The sequence below is a fragment of the Python bivittatus genome, unplaced genomic scaffold (assembly GCF_059951505.1).
Source record: "Python bivittatus isolate LINGU-HERP-01145 unplaced genomic scaffold, Pbiv_v1 ctg000700_np1212, whole genome shotgun sequence".
NCBI lineage: Eukaryota > Metazoa > Chordata > Lepidosauria > Squamata > Pythonidae > Python > Python bivittatus.
In genome coordinates, this window is record NW_028277098.1 from 50571094 (window position 1) to 50595551 (window position 24458).

The 24458-nt window shown below is 37.8% G+C and overlaps 1 protein-coding gene across 7 annotated transcripts in view; it reads right to left on the reverse strand.

Moving 5' to 3' along the window:
- Positions 1-24458, reverse strand: part of RNF220 (ring finger protein 220) — a 366981-nt gene that overhangs the window by 126948 nt on the left and 215575 nt on the right. For all 7 annotated transcript variants that reach the window (XM_088153606.1, XM_088153604.1, XM_088153605.1 and 4 more), the window contains one exon: positions 13456-13501. In XM_088153606.1, coding sequence (XP_088009732.1) covers positions 13456-13501 — 46 coding nt within the window. The remainder of the gene's footprint in view (positions 1-13455; positions 13502-24458) is intronic.

Genomic DNA, 24458 nt, shown 5'->3' on the forward strand with positions numbered 1-24458 from the left:
TACCATTTCCCTGTTGAAAAGCAGAGCAACAGATTTGTCCAAGTGCCAGTGAGATATCATATTTCTATCTCTCCTTTAAATCATCCTTCTGTTGGGTAAAGGCACACTCTATTGAGATTATAAACCCTAAGAGGATCAGCTTGAGCATTACACCTGGGGCAAGCTAAATAAAAAAAAGGTCACTGGTGCTTTTTAAACATGGACAAAAAAGCAGTAAAATGTGTTTGGGAAAAAAAATCTGGCATTAAATCATGACTTTTTGCCTGGCTCGCCTCATTAAAAGTGGCCTTTTGGAAAGTAAAATTATCATTGTAAGTGATAAGATCTTTAAGAAAATAATTCACGGCTTCTTCACTCTTTAATATGATAGCCGCCATCGGCTAATTTTTTTCTTAATGGCAACGAGGCTATCAATCTTGTCCAAGGCTTTCTTTCATCCTTGCTTCTCTCCCCTGCCACCTTTCCAAGTAACCATATTCTCTATTCAGCTTATAGCAGCAACTGTCTTTCTTTTCTGCTTCTGCGCTAATGGTTTCCAACTTGACGAATCCCCCTTTGAATCATAAGCTAAGCATAAACGTTCAGTTACAGCATTACTGGACAAACTGAAATTAGGGTGCAGTTTGTTCTGCAAAGTTGCTAATTAAATAATGGAACAAGATTGCCCAGGGAGATAGTGGATTCTCAGTCTTGTGTATTCTTAACAGCAGCTCCAGTCAATCATAATCACCTAACAAGGTATTCCTATACATAACTATTTAGAAAAAAGTCCCTTTGAGTTTAACAGGACTTATTCTCAGGATGGCAGGTATAACAGGAATGGAGATCTGCTGCTCTCTAAATGTTGCTAAATCACTGATTCTATTGGCTGGGGCTTCTAGATGTTTTAGCTCAGCAACATCTGAGGGTTACATTTTCTCTAAAGGTGCAATATAAACTGATGTTTAGGGCAACATTTTTATAAATGATAAAATCTGCTCAGGCTATATTGGTTTATTTCTATGAAAAGACTGCAATGGGTTTTATTTAATTATGCATAAATATTCATAATGAAAATTCTTTAGCAGTGGATTTTAAAATATAGGAGCCTGTATAAAACCTAAAACAATATTAGCTAATTTTCTTTAATTTGTACTTCTTAACCTGTTTCATTTTAGTATTGCATGGATTTTTCCTACTACAGGATAGAAGCCTGAAACTCAAATTCCATAACATTGTCATTCCAGTAGGAAACAAGAGGTGGGCTTTATTTAATTATGAATGAATAATGAATCCAGACCAATAGCACCTTTACATAAGGTTGGAATGCCATCAATTCAATGTACTCCCTTATACTCTGGGATGCAACAACCCAAAAAAGTATATACTGATAAGCTGAACACAAAAAACTAAAATACAGCTCAACTGTATACTACAAGGAGAATCAGTCAACCTTTTCATTATTACTCTGGCAGAAGTATGCAGAAAATATTATTTGGATTTTAATAATTCTTTGGGTCCAATTGAAACATAGTAATGCAGCCTGGTAACACTAGGACCATAACAACAACAACAACAACAAACCCCAGTGAGGCACTACCTTGATGTGGTTGTGGGACTTGCATGCTTCAAGGAGGATGAGAGCTATGCCAGAGGTTCAACCATACTGGGCAGGTCTCATCAAACGAGCCAGACAAAGAGTGTTTCTCCCATAAACAATAGGGTGAGATGTAATTTACAGAAATCTACACCAGATCAATCGTCGCCTGGGTTGACAAGGACTGTGCTAGGTGTACTAGTTCCTGAACATCTGGTGACAAGTGGGGTATAGGACTCAGGACTGTTGGCTGAGCAGCCAGGGCCAGCAGTTGCAGGACTACTGGAAGAAAAGTTGTTTACTGTCACAAATATACAAAGACCGAAAACAAAGAAATAATGATCTATTACAAATCAAGTCCAACAAGAAGAGGATATCTGAAAATAATGCACCAGTTCTGGAAAGAACAACATCCAGAATCTGAAATAACAGAACAGAGGCTAGCTGATCAATGTCAATTTATAATACGAAATAAAGTATTCACAGAAGTAGAATTGGAAGAACTGCAAAGGTCTATCCAGGGCAAAGAAATCGAAGCCTTGCCAGAAGTAGCTCAGACTGTAGAGGCAAACCAGGGGGAGTCGGCAGTAGATAAAGCCAGCACAGCTTCTGAATCATTTTCATTCCCAAACCAGGCACCCTCTCCTCTGCATTCTCCTCAGAAAGAACCAAGCCCTCTAACTAAAAAACAAGAGGAATTGAAACAAAGAATAACTGAGCATCTAGAACAGCACAAAAAGAACAGAATAAGGTTGCCTGTATTGAAGCTTGTTACAAAGAAACAGCTAGCACAAGTATTAAAAGATGCCAATACTGTAATATCAAATATAAGCACCAGCTCACCGCAAGAAACAAACCAACTAATGTACAGCACAGCTGCAATTATAACTGAATACCTTGGATGCAAAATCAACAAACAAGAAAAAAGCCAAACAGTGCACCACCAAAAGGGAAGATCAGGTTGGAAAATAAAATCAGCACGCTAAGATCAGATCCAAGTAGAGGAAAGAAAAGAAGCTGAAGAACAAGATTAAAGAATACCTGATCAAGAAATATCACCTAGAAACAAGGAAGATCAAAGAAGCACTAGAAATAATAAAGCAGCAAATAATAGCCATAGCCAAAAAGATCAGCAGATACGAAGCTCGAATTGCACACTATAGGCAGAATCTCCAGTTTCAATCGAATCAGAAGTATGTCTACCAATCCATCAATGGAGAGACTGCAATGAACCAGTCAACACTTAACAAAGAAGAAACAGTGCAGTTCTGGGCGCAGCTATGGTTCAACCCAAAGAAATACATCAAGAATGCAGTTTGGATAAAGGAGGTGGATAAGAATAAAAAAGAAACTGAAATGTAAGAACTTGTAATAACAGCAGAAATAGTGGAGAAAAGGGCAAGGAAGATCGAGAATTGGTCAGTACCAGGTGAATTTGAACTGCATGGTTTTTGATTGAAACATCTGACTGGTCTGCACCTACCCTAAGCAGTTTAACAACATACTGCAAAGAGATGAAATTGAAGATTGGTTAACATCTGGCAAAACCTACCTGATAATGAAAGATCCATCTGAAATAGAATCATTGCTCAACACTGTCCAAATATACAGCCAAGATACTGCAGTGGAGTTTGGACTGGACAAATGTGCCACCCTTACCATCAACAGGGGAAAAATAGTGAAAACAGAAGGAATCAAGAAGCCCTATGGAAATAACATCAAGAGTCTGGATGAAGAAGATCACTACAAATACCTGGGCATCCTTCAAGCTGACAACATCAAGCACAGTGAAGTCAAGAAGGTTAGTAGTGAATACATCATGAGAGTGAAGAAGATCTTAAAATCCAAACTCAGTGGGGGAAATACCCTCAAGGCAATTAACACTGGACAATTCCAGTCATTAGATACACAGCTGGAATAGTGGACTGGACTCAAGCAGAACTAGAAGCCCTGGATAGAAGACCAGAAAAATAATGACAATGAATCATGCCCTTCGTCCACACAGCAATGTTTCAGACTCTACTTACCAAGGAGCATAGGTGGGTGTGGAACACTGCAAGCACAGCAGACAGTTGAAGAAGAAAAAAGGGCATTAGAAGAATATCTGAAGGACAGTGAAGATGGACTGAAGCTAGTACACCACGAACACTTACTGAGTACTGAAGAGGCCAAACCAGTCTACAAGGAAGACCAGATGAAGAATAGAAAAGAGACATGGCAAGGCCGATACACAAAAAAATTAGCAGGCAAAGCAGATAACAACAGATCTGGCAATGGCTAAGAGCAGGACAGTTGAAGAAAGAGACAGAGGGGCTAATTCTGGCTGCATAAGACCAAGCCTTAAGAACAAATGCATACAAAGCCAGAATTGAGAAGACGGCAACAGACAACAAATTAAGAAGACAGCAACAGATAGCAAATGCCGCCTCTACAAAGAAACTGAAGAAACGGTGGGCCACCTAGTTAGCTGCTGCAAGAAGACCGTGCAGACTTACTTCAAACAAAGGCATGACAAAGTAGCAACAATGGTGCATTGGAATATCTGCAAGGACCAGGTTATCTGAGGAGCTGTCTCACCCCCGTTATATCTGCCCACCCCACTCAGTCCAGCAGAAGGGGCATGTTGTGGACCCCACCAGTCAAGGAATTTCGGCTGGTGGGGTCTAGGAAGAGGGCCTTTTCTGCCTTGGCCCCCACCCTGTGGAACAGCTTATCACCTGAGGTGCGGGCTGCCCCCACTCTCCTGGCCTTCCGTAAAAGTGTGAAAACATGGCTATGCCAGATGGCCTGGGAGCCTGATGGGGGCTCTCATTGTTGGAATTGGCTGGTGGGATGATTGATACCGTTTCCCCCATCATCTTGAATTATATAGTTTTTTTATATAGATTTGTTATTAATTTTAATATGGATATTTATACTTTTATTGTTTTTACTGCTTTGGATTTTAATTGTAAGCCACCCAGAGTCACCCTCTGGGGGAGATGGGTGGCATATAAATGTAATAAATAAATAAAATTAAATAAATAGCCCATTTGTCTAGTAGTGGTCCAGACTAGAAACCAGGAGTCTGTGAGCTCTAGTCCCGCCTTGGGCATGGGTGACTTTCGACCAGTCACCCTATCTCAGCCCAACTCACCTCACAGGGTTATTGTTGTGGGGAAAATAGGAGGAAGAAGTAGTATTAGGTATGTTTGCCACCTTGAGTTATTTATAAAAATAATAAAGGTGGGATAAAAAAAAAAAAAAAAAATTACCAGCAAGCAAGAACTAGTGGGGCCACAAAACAGACAAAGTACTAGAAAATGAAGAAGCTAGAGTGCTCTGGGACTTTAAAATTCAAACAGACAAGCATCTGCCACACAACACCCCAAACTTAACAATTGTTAATGAGAAAGATAAAGTCTGGATAGTGAATATTCCAATATCTGGAGACAACAGAATAGAAGAGAAAGAACTACAGAAAATCACAAAATACAAAAGATCTACAAATAGAAATAGAACGACTGTGACAAAAGAAAGCAAAGATAGTATCAACAGTAATAGGTGCCTTGGGTGCAATCCCAAAACATCTGGAGGACCACTTGAAGACCATCGGCATTGACAAAATCACCATCAGTCAATTGCAAAAGGCAGCTTTACTTGGAGCAGCTTACATCCTGCGAGAATACCTTTAACACCATCAAACAACATCTGCCTATCCCAGGTCTTTGGGAAGGACTCGACGGGTGGATAAAAATGCTAAATCCAGTCTAAATATCTGGCTGATTGTGTGACCAACAACAACAACAACAATAAAACATTTGTGGCCACCCAACTCCAATGGACTCTGGCTTAGTTAAGTTTGTTGGTTGTGTGCCATCAAGTTGAGCCCAACCACTGGTGACTTTATGTATAAATGCCTGTCATCCTAATCTGCCTCTAGTTATAATGCATAGCTGTTTCAAGAGCATCCCAGTGATCTTTTTGATCTCATCTATCTACTTCAATAGATAGATTGAAGTCTTCCCCTTCTTCTACTTTCCTCAACCTTGCCAAGCATAATTGTTTTTCCTAGTCCATCGTCTGCTCACATCACATGCCCAAAGTATGTGAGTTTCTCTTTGCTGTTCATCGCCTCAAAGGAGCAGTCAATCTCCATTTTTTTCTAGGACCACCTGATTAGTTTTCCTTACAGTTCATGGTACTCTTAGTAACTGTTTCCAAATCCATATTTCAAAGGCGTCTATCTTTTTCCTCTTTCTCAGGGTCTAGCTTTCACAGCTATACATCACTATGGGAAATAAACACTGCTTTAACTATTCTCAACTACCTGTTGTCATAGAAATATTCTTATCTTGCATGATCTTGTCTAAGTTTGTCATTCCTCCCTAGAATTAAATTCTGCTTTACTTCTCTAGCACACTGTCCACCTTTATCTATCCTTGAGTCTGAGAAAAACTCAAGACTCAAAAAACTATTTACCTGCTACCCTTCTTTGCCATCAGGTGGATTCAGTAAGCCTGCTGACTAACATTACCTTTATCTTCTTAATACTTAGCGGTAACCCAGATTTTTTACTTTTCATTTTACTTACATAATAAGTAAGCCTTCTTTACTTTCAACTAACAAAGTAGTCTTGTCTAATATCTCAAATTTTTAATGTTTCAACCTCCAATTTTTATTCTAGCTATCACTTCTTCCAGTTCTTCCATTTTAAAAAAATACTGTAAAATGTTAAACAGATATGGAGACAATATGCATCCTCATCACACTCCCTTCTATATTCTCAATCACTATTTCTCCAAACTTAATTGTTATTCATTGTAAAATAGCTTCTTGTTCATTGTAAATGTTCCTCAAAAGAATAAGTTGATGTTTTGGTATACCTCTTAGAATTTGCTTATTCCACATTCAAGCATAATACACACAAAGACCTTGCTGCAGTGAATGAAATAAACCTCCTTCTTAAATTATGTTGTTCTCTCCATTTACCACCTATGTTGCCTATCTGGTTTTATTCCCCCTCTCCCTTTTCTGATTCTACTATTATAGTCACTCTCAATAAAAGTAGTTTTAGCCTTCCTTTAGCCTGTGGAGTTGATTTCTTGGTCTGGTCTACCTACTAGGGCTGATATTAACCTTACACGTCCGATTATGTTCTACCTCCTCCTCCTACTTATAGGTCAATGAGTTAGGGAGATGTCTGTCTGAATCTCTTCCAAATATTATCTATCTGTTGTGGACTTAAAATATGTTTTGCCCCTTGTGTCTTTGGCAATGGAATTGGCATAACTCTGCCAAAGTCATCTTCCTTAGTCTCTACAGGAGAGAGTTCACATAGCAGATTGGGAAGAGTTCCCCACTTCACCCATGTCTCCCCTCCACTACACCAATCTGTCAGCTGGGTTATCTTTGGACAAGAGTTTACTGGTCTTGTCCCTTGGACCAAAACTGGAAGACCTCCTATCAGTTCCATTCCAGCTCCCAGATATCCCAAATCAGTAAGTGCTGCAAAAGAGTAGAAGTTCTGGTGAGTGGCCACAGTCAGCAGCACCCAGAAGTATCAAATGGAGAATGCAAAATGGCACTGCATCTTTCTAGAGCAGTAACAACACTAGAAAGAATGGCAATGCAAGACCTCTTATCTACAGAAGCAGCAACAATTCTCTTCTGCACTCATTTGGGACAGAACAATCAACACATTTCTTTCCCAGTTTGAACTGACCTGCAGCCATTTTTCTACTTCAAGCAGCCATCTTGAAAGACCACTGAACACATGTTTGATAAGAAGTCTAGTAGTCTTTCAGGTGGCACTTTGTGAAGCACAGATCTGGCATTATGCAGGCAGGTATCTCCATAGAAATCAGATGTCTGGCTTCTCCTGCAGCTCAAGCCAAAAAGTCCATGGAGGGCAGTGTCCAGTAACAGGACAGGGTGAGGTCACAGCAGCCATAACCAGCCAATAGGTTCCCTGACCAAGTCACCACCAAGGTAGTGAATGAGATGTCATAAACTGTTTGTACTTCAAGACCTGTGTCAGGAGAAATGAAGAAAACGCTACTTTAAAACTAGAACAGTTAAAAATGAATTTAGGCTGCCACCCCAGTAGGTTGAGGATGAGACAGAGGCTTTGTCATGAGGACATGTCCTCTAAAAATGGTTTGTGGGTCATTTCTGAACTAAGGATGTCTTAAAACTGTCTCATTTCTGGACTGGGGATGAGCTGAAAGCAACCTTGTGAGGACATGGCAGAAAAAAGGATGCCAGACATAAGTGTACTGTGATTAAGTGCAAACAAGCTTATGATAGTTTCTAGTGGATAATCACATGGGTCCCCTCATTTCTGAAGCCCGTGCCCAATGCAAGGTTGTTCATCCGATGTGGAAGAGGTTGCTCCCACACTTTTCCTCTCCTCCAGTCTTTCTGTATCACTTCTTCCCATTTTTCTTTTCTACCTCCCTTTACGGATGCAGCTGCTCTGTCCCATCATCACACTGAAAAAGGCCTCACAACTGCAATACATGTTCACTGCCATCTTTCTCATCCTAAATGCCTCCTCCCTCTCCAAGAGGCAGGTCAAGAGTCAGTAGTGGCAAACAGTGAGCTGGCAGCAGTGACACTGCTTCCTTTCAAGGCCACCCATTTGAAACTATTAAGTGTTGGGCTCCTGCTTTTTGATAGCCCTGAAAACACAGGCAGTTTATTTCTTTTAAACAATCAATCACAGCTGCTGTCAGCACAACAAATACCCTAACCCTGCTTTTTATATCTCGCTCTGGCCTTTTCCTTCTCTCTGTGGTAAGTGTTTCCTGCCTGATGCGTTGGACTTTAACTCTGCCATCTAAATAGGTACTTATCACTTAACATGGAGGTGATGGCTTGACATGTTTTCTGTCTCCTGCCCTCCCCTGCATAGTGGGGAAGCAGTCAAAGTGTTGTTAATAGCTGTTATCACTTGGGAACTGTAACCCCAATGCAATGAGTGATAGCAGCCTCTGCTGTGCTTTATAATAGCACCAGAAGTATCAGTGTTCCAATTTGTGAACACCAGCATCTTTTATTTTCTAGTACTTTTTCAAGGTCCAGTAAACTCACAGACTCCCACTGGCCCTTTTACAGGTATCCAAACCTGACTTCAAGAAGACTTAAAAGCATTTAATACAGCAATGTGTAATGAAGGAATGCAAACCTCAGCTTTCTGGTTTCTGACAACTTGACCGTTAGTTTGTGTCACACCTGAGGACAGTGCACTAGTGTCCATGCTTCAAAGGGAACTGAGGGAGAAAAAGACTTACTCCAGTTTGCATGGGTGAAGGATACATTCAAGCTCTGCCCTTCTGTAACATCATAACCACATCAAACCACTTCAAATCTACATCAAACTGCATCATAGCATTGGTCCATTTAACTGAGTACAATTGACTGGCAATAGCTAATTCTCAGCCTTGCATTGAACTTGAGATTTTTAAAAATATAAATCTCCTGTCAGATTTAGGCAATTTTCCTAAATCTTAAAGGAAATATTTGAATAAATTTCTATTTGGCTATTTGGAGAGAAGTCCTGCTTGAACTTGATTTCAGATTAGAGCATCTTTATTGTCTATCACACAGTTCATAAGCTATGTTTGAAATAATATTAAGTAATCAGGTAGTTTCTATTTCTCCTGGAAAATTAAACAAAGAAGGAAAGAAAAACATTTTGACCTTAAATTCATTTACTTGGAAGTAAACTCACTGATTTCAGTAATGTTTATTTCCAACAAACTGTATTTAGGACCACTAGCTTAGTAGATCAGTTTCCTATGTTATTTATATAGACACAATCTTCTTCTTACTATCTTCTCCCACATGAATACCACCCATAAATACTGACATATTTCAAAGACATATAGACAGTACTCTGGTTTTTTCCCTCTCCCCTACAGCCACAATGAGCAGATTTAATTATTCATCTTTTATTGTCTTTTACTTTTAAATATGAAGCCCTGAGGTATTTTGTGATTTCCCCAAGGTCATTATAGAAGTACCTAGCAAAGCTGTTTCTAAGGACTACACACCCAGGAGCCTTGATATATCATATCTTTCCCAACTCAAACTCTAGAGAGAAATTTCAGAAAAGAGCATATTTCCTATAGCAAAATATCTGGAAACAATTTCATCAAGCACTTTCTCCTTTGAGATTTTAATAGCTGGACACAGACAATAATGTAGTGCAAAAATAAGCTATGAAGAAGCTGTGGGAAAAGGAATTTAAAACTGATTGACTGGGCATCTAGATTTAGTGATCTAGCATTCATCAGCCCATGTTGTTGGAAAACAAAACAAAACAAAATATGTGCAAATAGAAATTGTAAATAAACTATAAAAATACTCTATCCACTTTACAAAATTTCCACCAGCATGGTTGTTGTTGAACATTCTGAAAGTTGACATTTCAGAATGTCAGAAGACTGGACTAGGGTGCTTGTTTTTAATAATGTTCTGAAGTCCTAAATTGATAAAAGGTATTTGCATTTCCAGCACTAATTTAATGTTATTTATTTTTTAAAAATTAATTTTATACAGTATTGCTTGCAAAGCTATTTTATTTTTGTTTCTTTTATTTTTCTGATTTTCCTCTTAATTGATAAAAAAATCTATTAAAATAAAAACAAAGACAAAAAGAAAAAGAAAAAAGAAAAAAAGAAAAATCTGGGCATTATTTATAGATTCTTGAGTGGAAAAGGCCATAGTGAGGGAATTATGTTACAAAATTGACTGAAATTCTTTTTTCTTACAAATAGAAAGGGAAAAAGAATCTGTTATAGCCACACTTAGTCTAGTGTCAGTGATTCCAAGTCATGATCCATGGCCCAGCCTTATGGATATATCAACAAAGGGTAAAGAAACGTTGGCCAGTGCCATGGCTAGAGGAATAAAGACTAACGTCAGCTTATTTCCTTCTTCTCCAAGAGGAAGACGAGCCTGGTTTTATCCAGTGACCAGAGAATGCATAGATGCAGAGAACTCTTCATACATACATCTGAGAAATAGGTCTGATCCAGCTCCAATTGTCTTGGAAAGGAAAACTGAGTTGAATGACATTTTGACTCATTTAGTTACTTAATACTTTTATATCCTATTGCTCTTACATGATGCAACAGTCTATCAAGAGTTGGCTGAGTCAAACAACTGCCAAGAATATGATCATGCCAACTATCGAAACAACAATCTTTTCAAACAGGAGCTTAGTCAGTCCCCAGGTCCATTCCTCTGCTGCCTACCATATTATATTGTTCCATATGCGGTGTCTAATATTGATGTTGGGCTTTTGGAGCAATCTAAGATGGCAGGGAGCAGATACTGGGTACAGCTGAAAACTGAACTGGCTTCCATTCAAAAGTGCCACCAACTACCTGATAACTCTGAAAAGTTTCCTTTGTGGGTGTGGATGCTTTTGATTCAGAGTCAGTCATTCAGAAGAGTGGATGTGGCATTGTGGGTTAAATACAACAACCAGCAAGTGCAGATACAGTCAAACTTGCTTTCAGAAGCAGCACTACCTCTTAGAGAAGCTTGTTTGATAAGAATGTAGTAGGCTACTGGCAACCCCATACCTGAAGTCTTCCTAAAATCACCACCAACCCTGCCCTAGGGTCATATTTCTGCCACCAGTTACAGGAACAAGTACAGTAAGCACCTTCTTTTATTATTTGAATATGCTAGCAGCCACCCTGGAGATCAAACAGTGAAATCTTTGAAATGAATAAACAAACAAGAGTCTTGTGAGTTCCATTTCTAAGGAAGCTGTACCAGGTAAAACTAAATACAAATTTATGCCATGGAATTAGCTGAATTAATTAACCTATTCACTGAAATGTTACTAAAATATCTTACTCAAGACAAACTTCAACAACTTCTGTTCTATAGTCCCAAGCAGCAGATTTCTCAGCAGGAAGAGTCCCACTAACAAGGTCCTGCGAGTTGTGTTCAACAATGGTTCAGGACCAGGAACAGCAGCCATAGCAGAGGACAGAGAAAAACTGTAAATTACAGTACACATTTGTGTTTTATCACAACTCCATTCAAAGCATTCATCCCTGCATTCTGCTAAAGAAGTCCTTATGAGATATACCTGTCATTTTAGAATTTTACCCTGATGAAAGCTGATGAAGATCTGTTAGCATCAAGAGAAAAGTAAAAGAATTTCTGAATCTTAAGGAATGACCAGGAGTTGCCCAGGCAGTACTTAGTCTAATCAGTAATTCTAATAATGCATACAGAAAGATGGCATTAAACACAAAATAATCATCTAACCCTATAATTTAGCAAAGTGACTGAACATACAGTAACTCAGGCTTCCCCAACCTTCTGCCCTCCAGATGCGCTGGGACTATAATTCCCAGAATTCCCAGTCAGAGGAAGCCCAAGAGGCAGCTATAGTCCCAACACATCTGTTCTAACACCTTGTCATGAGTGTCATGAGTGACAGTTCCTTATGGGTAATAATGCAGCAAATTACAGCTATACACTAGGTGTAGGGAATCTGTGGCCTTCCAGATGCTGAGGAACTACAATTCCCAGGACAATCAGCCAGCATGGTCAATGGTGACTTTGGCCTTGTTTTAAATATATTTTTTGTGATCTGCAAGCCAGCTCTTCATCCAAATGCTAATAACAATTCTCAGGCCAAATGCCTGGAAAAAAAAAAGAATTCAAAAGATCCCTCTCTGAATATTCTTTCAGGGGAGAGGGTACACAGAAGGAGAGAATCTATGTGGTGCCAGCAGATGTGTAATCTTGGTTACATAGGACCCTCATCTATCCTGCTTTAATCCCCTCCCTCAAAACAAATTAGATTCTTTGTTGTTTGAAGCTTCAAAGACTCATCCCTGCTGGGAGAAAAGGACTTTTATTGGTTATCTAATAACTGTCACAGATATTTACCTCCAAACAGCTAATATGCTGATTTAACTCTTTTTCAGGCTTGATGTTTGAAGAGATGAGTTATCACAAGCCAGCAATGAGCATAAATAGAAAACACTGAGATAAGAACTTTTCCTCATGCTGCTCTTTCCTTTTCTACACTCTTGAGTCTCAAGACAAGTCTGAAGATTCCTGATTTGTAACTGAAGCCTTTCCAGAAACTGTGGGTCTAAATCTGCCAGAGCAGTACTAAAATATTATAGTATGGGACACAGTACACACACACTAGAAGCTTATGATAGAAGGTGACACAACAATTCACAATGTCACGAAGCACACTTTTTACAAGGAAATATGGCCAGCCTCCTAACTCTGTAGCCCTGTAGTTTAACCCTGCACTAACGGTAACACTATCCCTATGATCCAACATATGAAGAGGTGGGAACAGAACAGGCAAGGATGCTGGTATGCTTGGATTTCAGAGCATCCAAAATGAAGGCACAGGGTTTAGAGGCCAATACCAATCACATCCAGAACTATTTTAGAATAGTTGTTCTGCCAATTTTCTGAATACCTTCATTATGCACCAAGATACTACTCTGAGGGATCTGTATGCATAAATACAGTAATGGCTTTAACAAGTATCCTCTGCCCAACAGTTGTTATAGAGTTAGGCAGAGGAAGGAAGGAAGGAAGGAAGGAAGGAAGGAAGGAAGGAAGGAAGGAAGGAAGGAAGGAAGGAAGGAAGGAAGGAAGGAAGGAAGGAAGGAAGGAAGGAAGGAAGGAAGGAAGGCAGGCAGGCAGGCAGGCAGGCAGGCAGGCAGCCAGCCAGCCAGCCAGCCAGCCAGCCAGCCAGCCAGCCCGGTTCTATGTACGAAAGAGGAAAACAGGTGAAGATAGGAAGGAGAAATTGGATCAGATAAGGAATGAAATGTTTGTAGAAACAGGGAAGATAATGGAAATTAATAAAAGATTACTAGATTTGGCTCACTTACCTTGGGAGTGCCTGGGGCCATGACATCCTTCAGTATAGCATTCTTACTGTCAAGATAGAAGAAAAAAAAGAGCACATAAATATATGCAGGGTAACCTCCTCCCAAAGGAGGATCTCAAAGTCTTGTTTGCTTGTTTTGTAAAACCCTTTCCATAACACTCATACTCATCTGAGCAAACCTCTGTTTACACAGGAGCTAGAAGATCACCATTACACCGTACTCCTACCATCCAACTTCCTTTCATTATTATTAATTAAATTTGCATCTCACTTTTCCTCCTCGAAACTCAGGGCAGCATAGTTGTTATTTCTAATCTTATATAACATAACCTTCATGGTAAACTGAGGAAAGACACTTGCTAACATGGAAGCTGGATAGGGACTGATGTTGGAATTTCTGGTATCCAAGGCCAAACTTCAGCCACCAAGGCACAGAAAGTCTCTATAGCACTTTGGTACCATACCATAACTACACAGGACATTGCTGTGGGGAGCAACTTTTGAGATAGCGTCTAAAAGCTTCTATCACTATAAAATGTGGCAGCTAGGCCACATGTGGTTCATGATACAAGGAACATATTACACCCATGTTGAAAGACCTGCATTCGTTGCTAATTGTTTATCAAATATAATTTAAGATACAGGTTTAATCACTAAAGCCCTAAATAGCATAAGTCCTTGGTATGAACCACTCTGGGCATAACATTTAGAAGAGGCTGCTCCATTGCCAGAGACATGGGAGATAGCCTTCTGTTGCTTCCATGGTATGGAATATACTCTTTCAGGAGCTGAACTCAGCAACTGATTTTTTGGGCTTCTTGAAGGAATCAAGACCTACTTTTTCAGGGGAGGACTTGGGACTGCCCAGAGGGCTCCTTACAGAGGCTCCCTGCGACAAGACCATAAAACAACGGTCTCTGGCAGGTTTTAGAGCTCTGGGAACTGGGAGTGTCAGCTTGCCCAAGCTGTGGTTCAGAGCCTTCAAAGAGACACTGGGTTCGCCCACTTCCTTTCTTAATCACTTCTGAAAATGGCTTGTAAATTGCCTTTTGGATACTTCAGAAAGACAACTTTTATTTCACTGGTTGATTTTTCTTCAATCCTCAATGAAAGAAGTTTCATGTAAGTTTAAGAACTTAAATAATTTTTTTTTTTTAATTTGGAAATAAGCAGCAAAAGGGTGATTCAAACATTGATTTTGGAAAGTTACAAACAGACGAAGGGGCTAGATTGACTGGAAATAAAGATTTTGAAATTAACTACAATAATCCTTCCTGTGGTTTGTTTAAAATCCTATTAAAAATATATGAAGATCTTGAAGTTAAGTGTAAAAAACCTTTCCATGGGAAAATGGTGTAGATTAGAGAAAAACATGATAAAGGGAGACCTTGAAGGCTGATTACTCGAGGAACCAGAAAGAACTAAAGATTACAATTAAAGGAGAAGACACACTAATACAGAATGGAGAAAAGTATCTTGACTCTGGAAAATTTCAAGGATATTTGGCAACACTGTACTCAGAGCTTTCTCCTAAGATTGTCTGATACTATAAAAATGGGTTTTAAAGAGGAGATAGAACAGGATACAACTGTTTTGGATATGGATTTAAAAATGATATAATACAAGGATGATACTGACAAAGATGCTACACAGAACTTACAAATGAAACCAACTGAAATGTTAATAACTAAAAGGGACATACAAATAATAAATCAGGAGAGTGACTTGGATATGTGGATTTCAACACAGAAGAGTGACTTGGACAACTTTCTTATTTTGGACTTACAAAAGAGATGTATTACTCTTATGAAGGAGTTTCTGAGAAAAGATAACGGCAGAATGAAAAGAAATCAGATTTTGGGACATTACTTAAAAGGCATAAACATCAAGGCTTTCAAAACCAAAAAGAAGGATTATAACATTGGTTTGTTTGATCAAGGTTAAAATATATATTTTTTCTTCTAGCAGTTTTTAATGGATTTTTCTTGACCAGGACTGAATGACGAGACCTTAAAGACTTGCTATTAGATAAGATATGGGGAGAAGAGATTTTTTTGTTGTATGATTAGAGAAAATGATGGGTTATGATGTTAAAATTGAAAGAAAGTGTTAAATTTGTGAAGGAATTTCTGAGAGGAGATGAAGAGAAAATGATAAGAAATTAATTTGTGGGATATTATTTGAAGATTAAGATTTTCTGGTAGCTCTTCATGGAATTTTTTTTATTAAGTTTGAATAATGAGCTTTTATAGGTTTGCTTATAGATATAAAATACAGGAAGAGATTTTTGTTGTTGTATTTTTAGAGAGTTACTGTGTAAAGTAAAGGAAAGCAAAGGAAATTGATTTACTTGTTTAATGTTATATATACTGTTATTTCTGGTAAATTCTTAATGGACTGCTGCTGATTAAGATTGAATGATGAGGTTTTATTATTTACCAATAGATAAAAGATGAGATACAGGATGAAGAGATCTTTGGCTGAAATGTTAGAGAAGGTGATAAGTTACTAAAATTGTTTGTACTTGTCTTGATGAAGGGGGAAGTCATTTCTTCATATATTCTTTTTCTTTATGTCTTTTTTCTTTTTCCTCCTCCTCTTTTTTCTTCTTTTCCCTTTGCACTTTGTATTCTTCCATATATATATGTATATATATGTATATATATATGTGTGTGTGTATTTCTTAGTTTGTATTAGTTTTTTATCTCTGTATTTTTAAACTTTAATAAAAATTATTATTTAAAAAAAAGACCTACCTTTTCAGCCAGGCCTTCTCTGTTTGAATTAATGTAATAGTGATTTTGACACTGTGATGAGATTTTCAGTGTTTATGTCTTTAAAAAATTATGATTATCCACCTTGAGTGTCATATAACAAAGGTGGGATATGAATGGTATATAAATGAATAAATAAAGAAGCAATTTTTAAAAAGGCCACTCAACAGGACTCAGTCCATTTTTGGATCCCCCATACAACGTAGCTCAGAGGGGCCCTTAAATTTTTAAATATCTGTGGGAATTGAAGCACAGCAGCAATGTGTTAAAGGAAACAGGATCTAGAAACTGGGAAGATAATACTGCAGCCCTCTGTATGTCACATGGAATTCTGGAGCATATAGACTAATGAAAAACAGCATGTTCTGGCTGCAATTTATTCAGGCAACACTTAAATTAAGTGGGTGCTATAGAATTGCTTCCAGTTTAGCTAGGCTTGATGCAAAGCAAAAAGAAAAATAAAGGCATTCAGTTTCATTTGGTTGACTCTTCATACTATCATTAGGACAGAAACGTGGACGAAATCACAGCTCAATACAGTATGTGAGGGAGTGTATTTCTAGATTATAGGTGTTCAAGAAAAACATTAAACAACAACAACAACAACAACAGATCCTGCCTTTATTTTGTACAACTCAAGGTGGCATATGTAATGCTCCTATCTATTTTCCCCACAACAACAACCCTGTGAAGTGGGTTGGGCTGAAAGAGAGAGACTGGCCCAAAGTCCTGGCTTTCATGGCTATGGGAGGACTAGAGTTCATAGTTTCCTCCGCCACTGGCTCTCATTTAGTGCATTTCTATAAAAATTATAGTGCATTTAGTGCATTTCTCTCATTTAGTGCATTTCTATAAAAATTATAGTCTGCTGTGCTATGGGCAACAAACCACGTATTACCTTCTGGGATATTGAGATACAGCTACTGCCCCAAAACTACAGTATTCATCCTCCTGTTTGACCCAATCCTGTTTCTACATAATTGCCCAAGCACAAGACGAATGGCACCTCTATGGATTGAGTTATTCATATGAACTGCTCTGTTAGTCTGTAGTTGGACATCAGTCCTCTCCATTCAGAAACAGTTTGATGTTCAGCTACATTTCTAAATCTAAGTAAATGACACTTCTCAGCAGTTCCAGCATTCACAAAACACTTGAGCCAGTTCATATAACAGCTCTTGAATAGAATAAATATACAAAGTCTCAGGGATGAAAAACATGGACATCACATAGGACTGGGTCTGAAGAAAAGACGACACAGGGTGGGTGAGGGGAAAATAACTAAAATTAGATAAGCTTTTCTGCAAGCTATAGGAATTCCTTCTCTGTTTGGTTGGCTGATTTGTTAATTTCACTCCATTTCTATTTAACGGCTGGAAGGAGGTTCACACCACGGTGATCCTCCTGCTTTCTCTCTTCCTTCCCTGGAGCAAGATGCTTCACATTTAATAATGCCTTTCAACCTCACTAGAGACAGGTTAAATTTGAAACAATTACATATCAAAGGCGATGGGGCGGGGAGACCCCACACTGTAATTTTTTTGGTTATTAAAGTAATCTCTCTCATGTAAATTCTCTCGCTAACATGCCACAAACAGCATTAGGAAATAAATGATTTCCCCATGATTCGATTTACCAATACAAAGCACCTGCAACAGGCAAAAATGGGGCTCTGAAATATGTTACTGAAGCTGATGTTTTGCACTGCATGACTCCCACAGCTGGAGATCCCACTCTATAACTTGGGGAGGGTGGGTGATGGATGGATGGGGGTGGTGGTTAGGGGAGTGGGAGGAGATGGTGGAGAGAAAGAATTGTACTTAATAATAAAATTTGTATGCAAGTCAGCATCCCAAGCTAGGGATGACTGATCGGCAGCCAGAAAGTATTAAAAAGGCTTGCTAAACAGATGCTGACAATAGAACAAGACATATCAAATCAAATCTATTCCAGAAGCATTAATACACACATACGCACGCACGCACTTTTTTCCCAATCACAGCAATATGGGAGACATCAATAAATTTTTATGAGACTTTCAGAAGATCAACATGCTACTGGATGTGACAAAAAAGCAATGTGGCTGTCATGTTCGCTTTGTTGGGGACACTTTAGCCCCAGATGTCGAGCTGTGGCAGCAGTGAGTAGAAATTGAATTTGGCTGGCTTTAATCTGCCTTTCGTTGGCAGATGGCTAGATGCTGTAAAATGAAGCAAAGAGGGTTGTTTGGGAAGGGTTGTCTCCTAGAGGCTGTTTTCTTCTATGCAGCACTTGCCTTTACATAAAAGCTGGGGACTTCTTTGTCACAATCTCAGCATTCCCTAAAATGGAAGCCCAAAGTCATCCTCATATTACAGAGGGACAGGAGACCTAGTTAGCCACCTCTTACCAATAAAGAAATATGAGTGTAGAGGTGTGTGTACATATAAGATAGGGGTGAAAGGCACTAATGGTGAGAACACCAACTTATTTTAGGCAGCATAAAATATGCTATATAAAATTCAATCAAGTTTTATTTTCTTAAAAGTAGTGGCATTTTAATGTACTAAGCATATTTGGGCAGAGAGGTATCTTTGATTCCACAATAAGAAGCAATGAAATGCAAATACTATGTGTCAAAATAATTTAACTAATAGTAATCCAAATTATTAACTTTGAGTAAAACATTTGATATTTGGATATGGCTTCAAAAGCTAAAGACAGGCATTATGAGGTCAACCTACAGATTTATCCAGTCTCCTATTCTCTTAACAGAAACTTATATTGTGATCAGAGAAAAGTCAGTATCTATGTTTATTGCAGACTGGAAACCCCTTACAGACTTTTTGCGTGAAACAGAAAAAAACAAACTTATCATTTATGGTTTTGATGATTAGACAAAAGAGATTATAGAAAAAAGAGAGTTATATTGTAACTGCAGAGCAAGAGGTAAATTCATAATTGTACCTATAACTGCTATAAAAAAGATCAGAAGCTACTTCTTTGTATCTTTTTTCTTTCTTTTCAATTTTCAATTTACTTTTTTTTCTTACACTTTTAGCTCTCTCTTTAATTTTTTTCTTCTTTTCTTTTTCTCATTCCATATTAGTTTCTATTAGTTTTTATCTTCTTTCTTAAAATCTTTAATAAAATTACACACGCATATGCGCACAGACGCACACACACACACATATTTATAAACAGTAACTTATATTGCTTGCTTTGATATAAGGACACAAAATCCAGTCTACACATTTCTTCCACCTCAGCCTTCTTTTCTTGAATCTAAAACTGAAGTCAGAAATTATGTTATTAATTACATAATTTCTGTATACCTTGACAAATATATTATGGTGATTCTCTTTTTACATGTCCTTCATGCAGAGATCATTACAGAGTTACTAGCTGAAAAGCTATAAGCAAAGGGGGAAAACATCCTTCCTATAAACAGTGCTGGAAAATTAAAAATGGTAAAGAATATCATGACCTTTAAAGTTCAAACACCTTTCAGCACCTTTAAAAAATTTTTTTGCTCCAGGCCCTTGCAAAGAACACAATCTTTGGAGACCTCAGAATTCTTTTTAATCACTAAGCAAGTCAGCAGTGGCCTGAAATGATCACACATTTACATAGTAATAACCTCAGACAACACTCCCAACATTATTTCATAGCCAGCATATTGCCACACAGTGAGCGATCCATGTGGTTTAAATTATAACCCATACATAGGAAATTAGTTGCTAGCTATGATCTTCACAGGTTTGTCTGACACTTCTAATTAAGATGATTTACATAGAATTATCCTTTGAAAGCAAAAAATTGTGTTTTGCTAGCTAATAAAATATAATTACTACATACCCCTACCTACCCACCCTTTACAAGTTACAGTTAGTTTTAATCTGTTTGGGGAATTGTTTATCCAGTTCATTATGATAACACAGCTTACTTGTCCCTTTTATATGGAAGCAAATTAGAAGAAAAGAATGATCAGATGGAAGAGAGATTACCTTCTAAAGAGATGGGGGAACTTGATAGGCAGGATATTTATCGTCAAGGCTTTGTATCCTGTCCAGGATGAATTTAATTTTCATGATGACCCATTTCATAAAGAAAAATGCCATGTGCATGTCTATACACAAATACATGTGGAAGTATTTGGTAATATGTCCATATGCTGAGAAGCTAACTATTTTATAGTATGTAATCTGTAACATTAGTGTTCTAAAACCTCTAGGCTCGAAAGAATAATTTAATATAAAGATAAGAAGCAAGTTGATAAAGGACTAGTCAAAGCCACTGAAAAATTCTCCCGTGCAAGCCCTACTAAAATTAACAACAGTTACATAAGAATACGGTAATCTACTGGCCTCCTAATATTTGGCCTGAAAAAGAAGCTTTTGGGACCTCAAAGCATCCTTCTATCATTATAAGCACAGTTGCTCCAATGAGATATTGCCTTTTTTTTTTAACTCCATGTTTCAACAGATAAATGTGATTACCAATATTTTAATTTAAACTGAACATTCATATTCTGATCTCAGAAACATAATAATTTAGTTTTCCCCTAAAGTATAAATCAAAAGTACATTGCACTCTCAATGGTGCAACATAACCCTTTCATAAGTCTTTCCATTTTGTGCTATCGTATCTCTTGTGCAAAATCATATCTGCTCTTCCAAAGTTCTTCATCAAAAACAAAATACATTTTTCAGTCTGTCCATATAGTTTGGGATGACAGCTTAACAAATCACCTATAATTTGTCATCTACTACATTGATAAAATTATAGCATTCAGGAATACCTTTCAGACTGTACACACTATAAGTACTTTGGAGAAAGTCAAAGGCTCGATAATTACAGAAAGATCTCTGGGTGCTACAAAAATACAATAAATAAATAACAAATAATATCCAGCTCTCTGCTTAAAAAAAAAAGCCTCAGGTAAGAGACAGGACAATTACTATGTTAAAACCTTAGAATGCTTCTGACACCACCAGCCACTTAGACCACTATTCTGATTAATTATAAGGCTGTCCAGAATATATCCCATGCACATAATAAGCATGCACATTTATCCTGAGATGGACTCACGTATCATTGCAAACCAGCTTTGGCCTAGCTTGTGTAAACTAAGCCAACTGTGATTTATACAATAGGAAGTTAAGTAAACCATAGCTCGGTGGGATGTGTGAACTCAGTTTCTTAATACTGAGCAACTGTTTGCTGAATAATCCCTAAGATATCTCCTAGGCATCTTGTTAACAAGATCATGGAGCATTTCTTAGCTCCAACTGAGATGAAAGAAGTGACTGGAAAGCACTCAGCATTCAGCAGTCATCTCATTCAGCATTTTAATAGCAGCCTGACTGGTTCATGTCATAAGCATTGGAAATTAAGCCCCATGGTAACCATTTCTTTTTGGGATCAACATTTTGTCTGCAAATCCCCTGCATATACAATGTTATCCAACAGTAAAACATATTAAAACAGATCAGAGCAAAATGTCGACTTTGTACACATAAGGGTAACCAAAAAAAAAAAAGCCACAAACAGCAATTAAAAAGTTATCTAACAGTGGTTTTAATCCAAGACTGTTCCATGGGAAGACTGAATGAAGAGAGAGGCTTTTGTGCACGTCTGCACACGCATATGACACATGGTCTAAATATGATTGGGAAAGCTCTGTTAAATATATGATACAAAAGTAATATGGTCAAATGGAGCAAATACTATGTTGAAAGGCTAATTTTTAGACTAAGCCATTTCTTTTTGTTAGCTCCACCTCTCATTAGTCCCCACAAATTCTTAAGACAATTTGAATACAATGGCCTACGAATCATTCTGGCTGATAGCTTGGTATATGGATTGTGTTTGTGTTGCTCTGACATAAGTTTTCCTCTGAAAGAACAAGTTCATGAATGCAAGTATTTGATAATGTACTAGCAGACTTTTATTTGAAATAATGCACATAAGAATATTCATTCATATAAAAAGTCAGAACAGTAGTCTGTCCATCTCAGTACTTTTAACAGCAACAGCAACAAACTTCAGATTGGATTTTTCTCCCCTATTCTCTGAAGTTGCAAAGTAAATGCTCTAGCATTGAGCTACAGTCCTTTCCTATTTCTTATCTTCCCATTTAAATTTCAGTGCATATACTATATTGTTTAAATAAGAGTTAGCTGAAAAATTTCCCTAAAGCAACAGCAATAGTATGAACAATGAAATGTATATATTTTCCTTTGAGCTACATTTGGATTCATATCCTCAGCAAATTCAGTTCCAACTGAGCACCAAAATATTAGGAGACAGCATTGACATATGCTGTACCCAGTCTATATATAAGGGGAAAATATATTTTGTTGCAAGAGGAGAATCCACTATTTGCCCCTTTGAAGTATGGAGCACCCAAGCTTCAAAAAACTAAAATAATATTTATAAATTCACAAAAAACTGTACCGCAGCAGCAGAGAATATTAGGTTTGCATTTACTGAGCTAAAAATAACTTTTGGAAAAATCTTAAAAGAGTTCAGTACTCAATGACTAAGGAAACTAAATGTCTACCATCTAGGCATCTCTTCAAATAATGAGATCAGTAGCAGGAATTAAATGCTACAGTTCCTGCTGAAACAAACTAACTTCAATATAGGCAAATGACTTGGCCACACTACAGCTGACTCATGGCAATCCCTTGCTCTCTCTCTTGTTAACTCCCTAACAAAGAGCCTGAAAATCAGGATATATTTTGTATTGGGAAACAGCTCAAAAACCACTTTCTTCATGAAGTAAGGATGACCGGAGATTTTCTGTCTGTATACAGCAGCTTCAGGACAGAACTCCATGAAGCAATTATTCATGTTCAGATCAACTCAGTGCTGAAATAGATGTTTGGCTCTCTTTGTAGACCAAACACTCTATGAGCTGAAGTCTTTCACTCTCAGGAAATGAAAAGAAAGGAACAGAAAAATATGCCAGCAACTAAAGATAAGGTACAGGCCAAAAGAAAGATGAATGTGGAGATGTATCTTAATCCCCAGCTCTACCTTTAATGCGTCGTACGAATTATACAACTACCCTTTAAGGAAAAAAAGACTCAGAAACGTTTTCCCAGCCATTCAGGTGCCCAAGCTATCCTTCTGCCCATGCTTAAACCCACTTGCCTCTTCAGCAGGGCATTTGGCCTCACCTTTGTTAGCTGATTAGTTCAATCATATGGCATGCTTTTCATCACCCAAGTAGCTCACAATCACTGGCACATTTAAAATTACAACCTTTATTAACCTTTCTATCCATAGAGGAAACAGGAGCCAGGTGAGTTGCCAGATTCATTTAACATCATAAGCAAGAACATTGTAGAGCTTGAACTTGTACGATCTGAGGCCTAGTTCACGCTCTACCATATTTAGAGCCTCAGCCAGAAAATGTGATCTAGCTGTATATTCCCACTTGCAAGAATGCAATAAAAGAATTCAAAGGCCTCAGTTCTGGAGTTACTACCTGTCCATTTCTAATAATAAGTATATAGGGTAAGAATCCCACTTTCAAGGATAAGTTGAAATCATTACAACTCAAATAACTAGACCCTTTTTAATAGGGCTTTCTCCTGTTTCTTTAATAGCAGCCATCACAAAGCAATTAAATGGGTGAAGCTTCACCAATGTAATGCTAAGCCTATTTAATTGGCTTCTATGAGGCTCTAATTAAAAGCACAGGATGAGGGTAAAGGCACAGATGCAGGGCTGGTGTAAAAGGTGGCAAGCCTTAGTCAAAACAAATGGATGCTAATTCTTTAAGGTCCTCAGCTTCTTCTTTTGCAAGATTAACATTTATCCCACACTTCTGGATATTCACTCTTTAAAGCAAATGTTAACTAGTACTCTACTAGTATCTAGACTAACTAAGTGTAATAAAACTGACAGTTTTCTTTGCACAAGACAAGAGGATCTCATAGACTGACATCATAAATCAGAAGCATGAAATTATCTCTAAGTCCAAAACCACACTTGGTCAGTGAATAATGTACTAGGGAATGCATTCCAAAACACAGTGGATGGACCAAGACCAAAATGAATTTAAATATAAATGAAATCAAACTAAATTGATATTAAACTATATTAATATAACTCTTCATTCACATTTATTCAATAATATTCCTACTACTCCTTTTTAGTATTTCCACTGATCTCTGCACAATTCAGATTTTTTGCAAGGAAAGTGTGCTGCCATGGGACACATCCACACACATTCCCA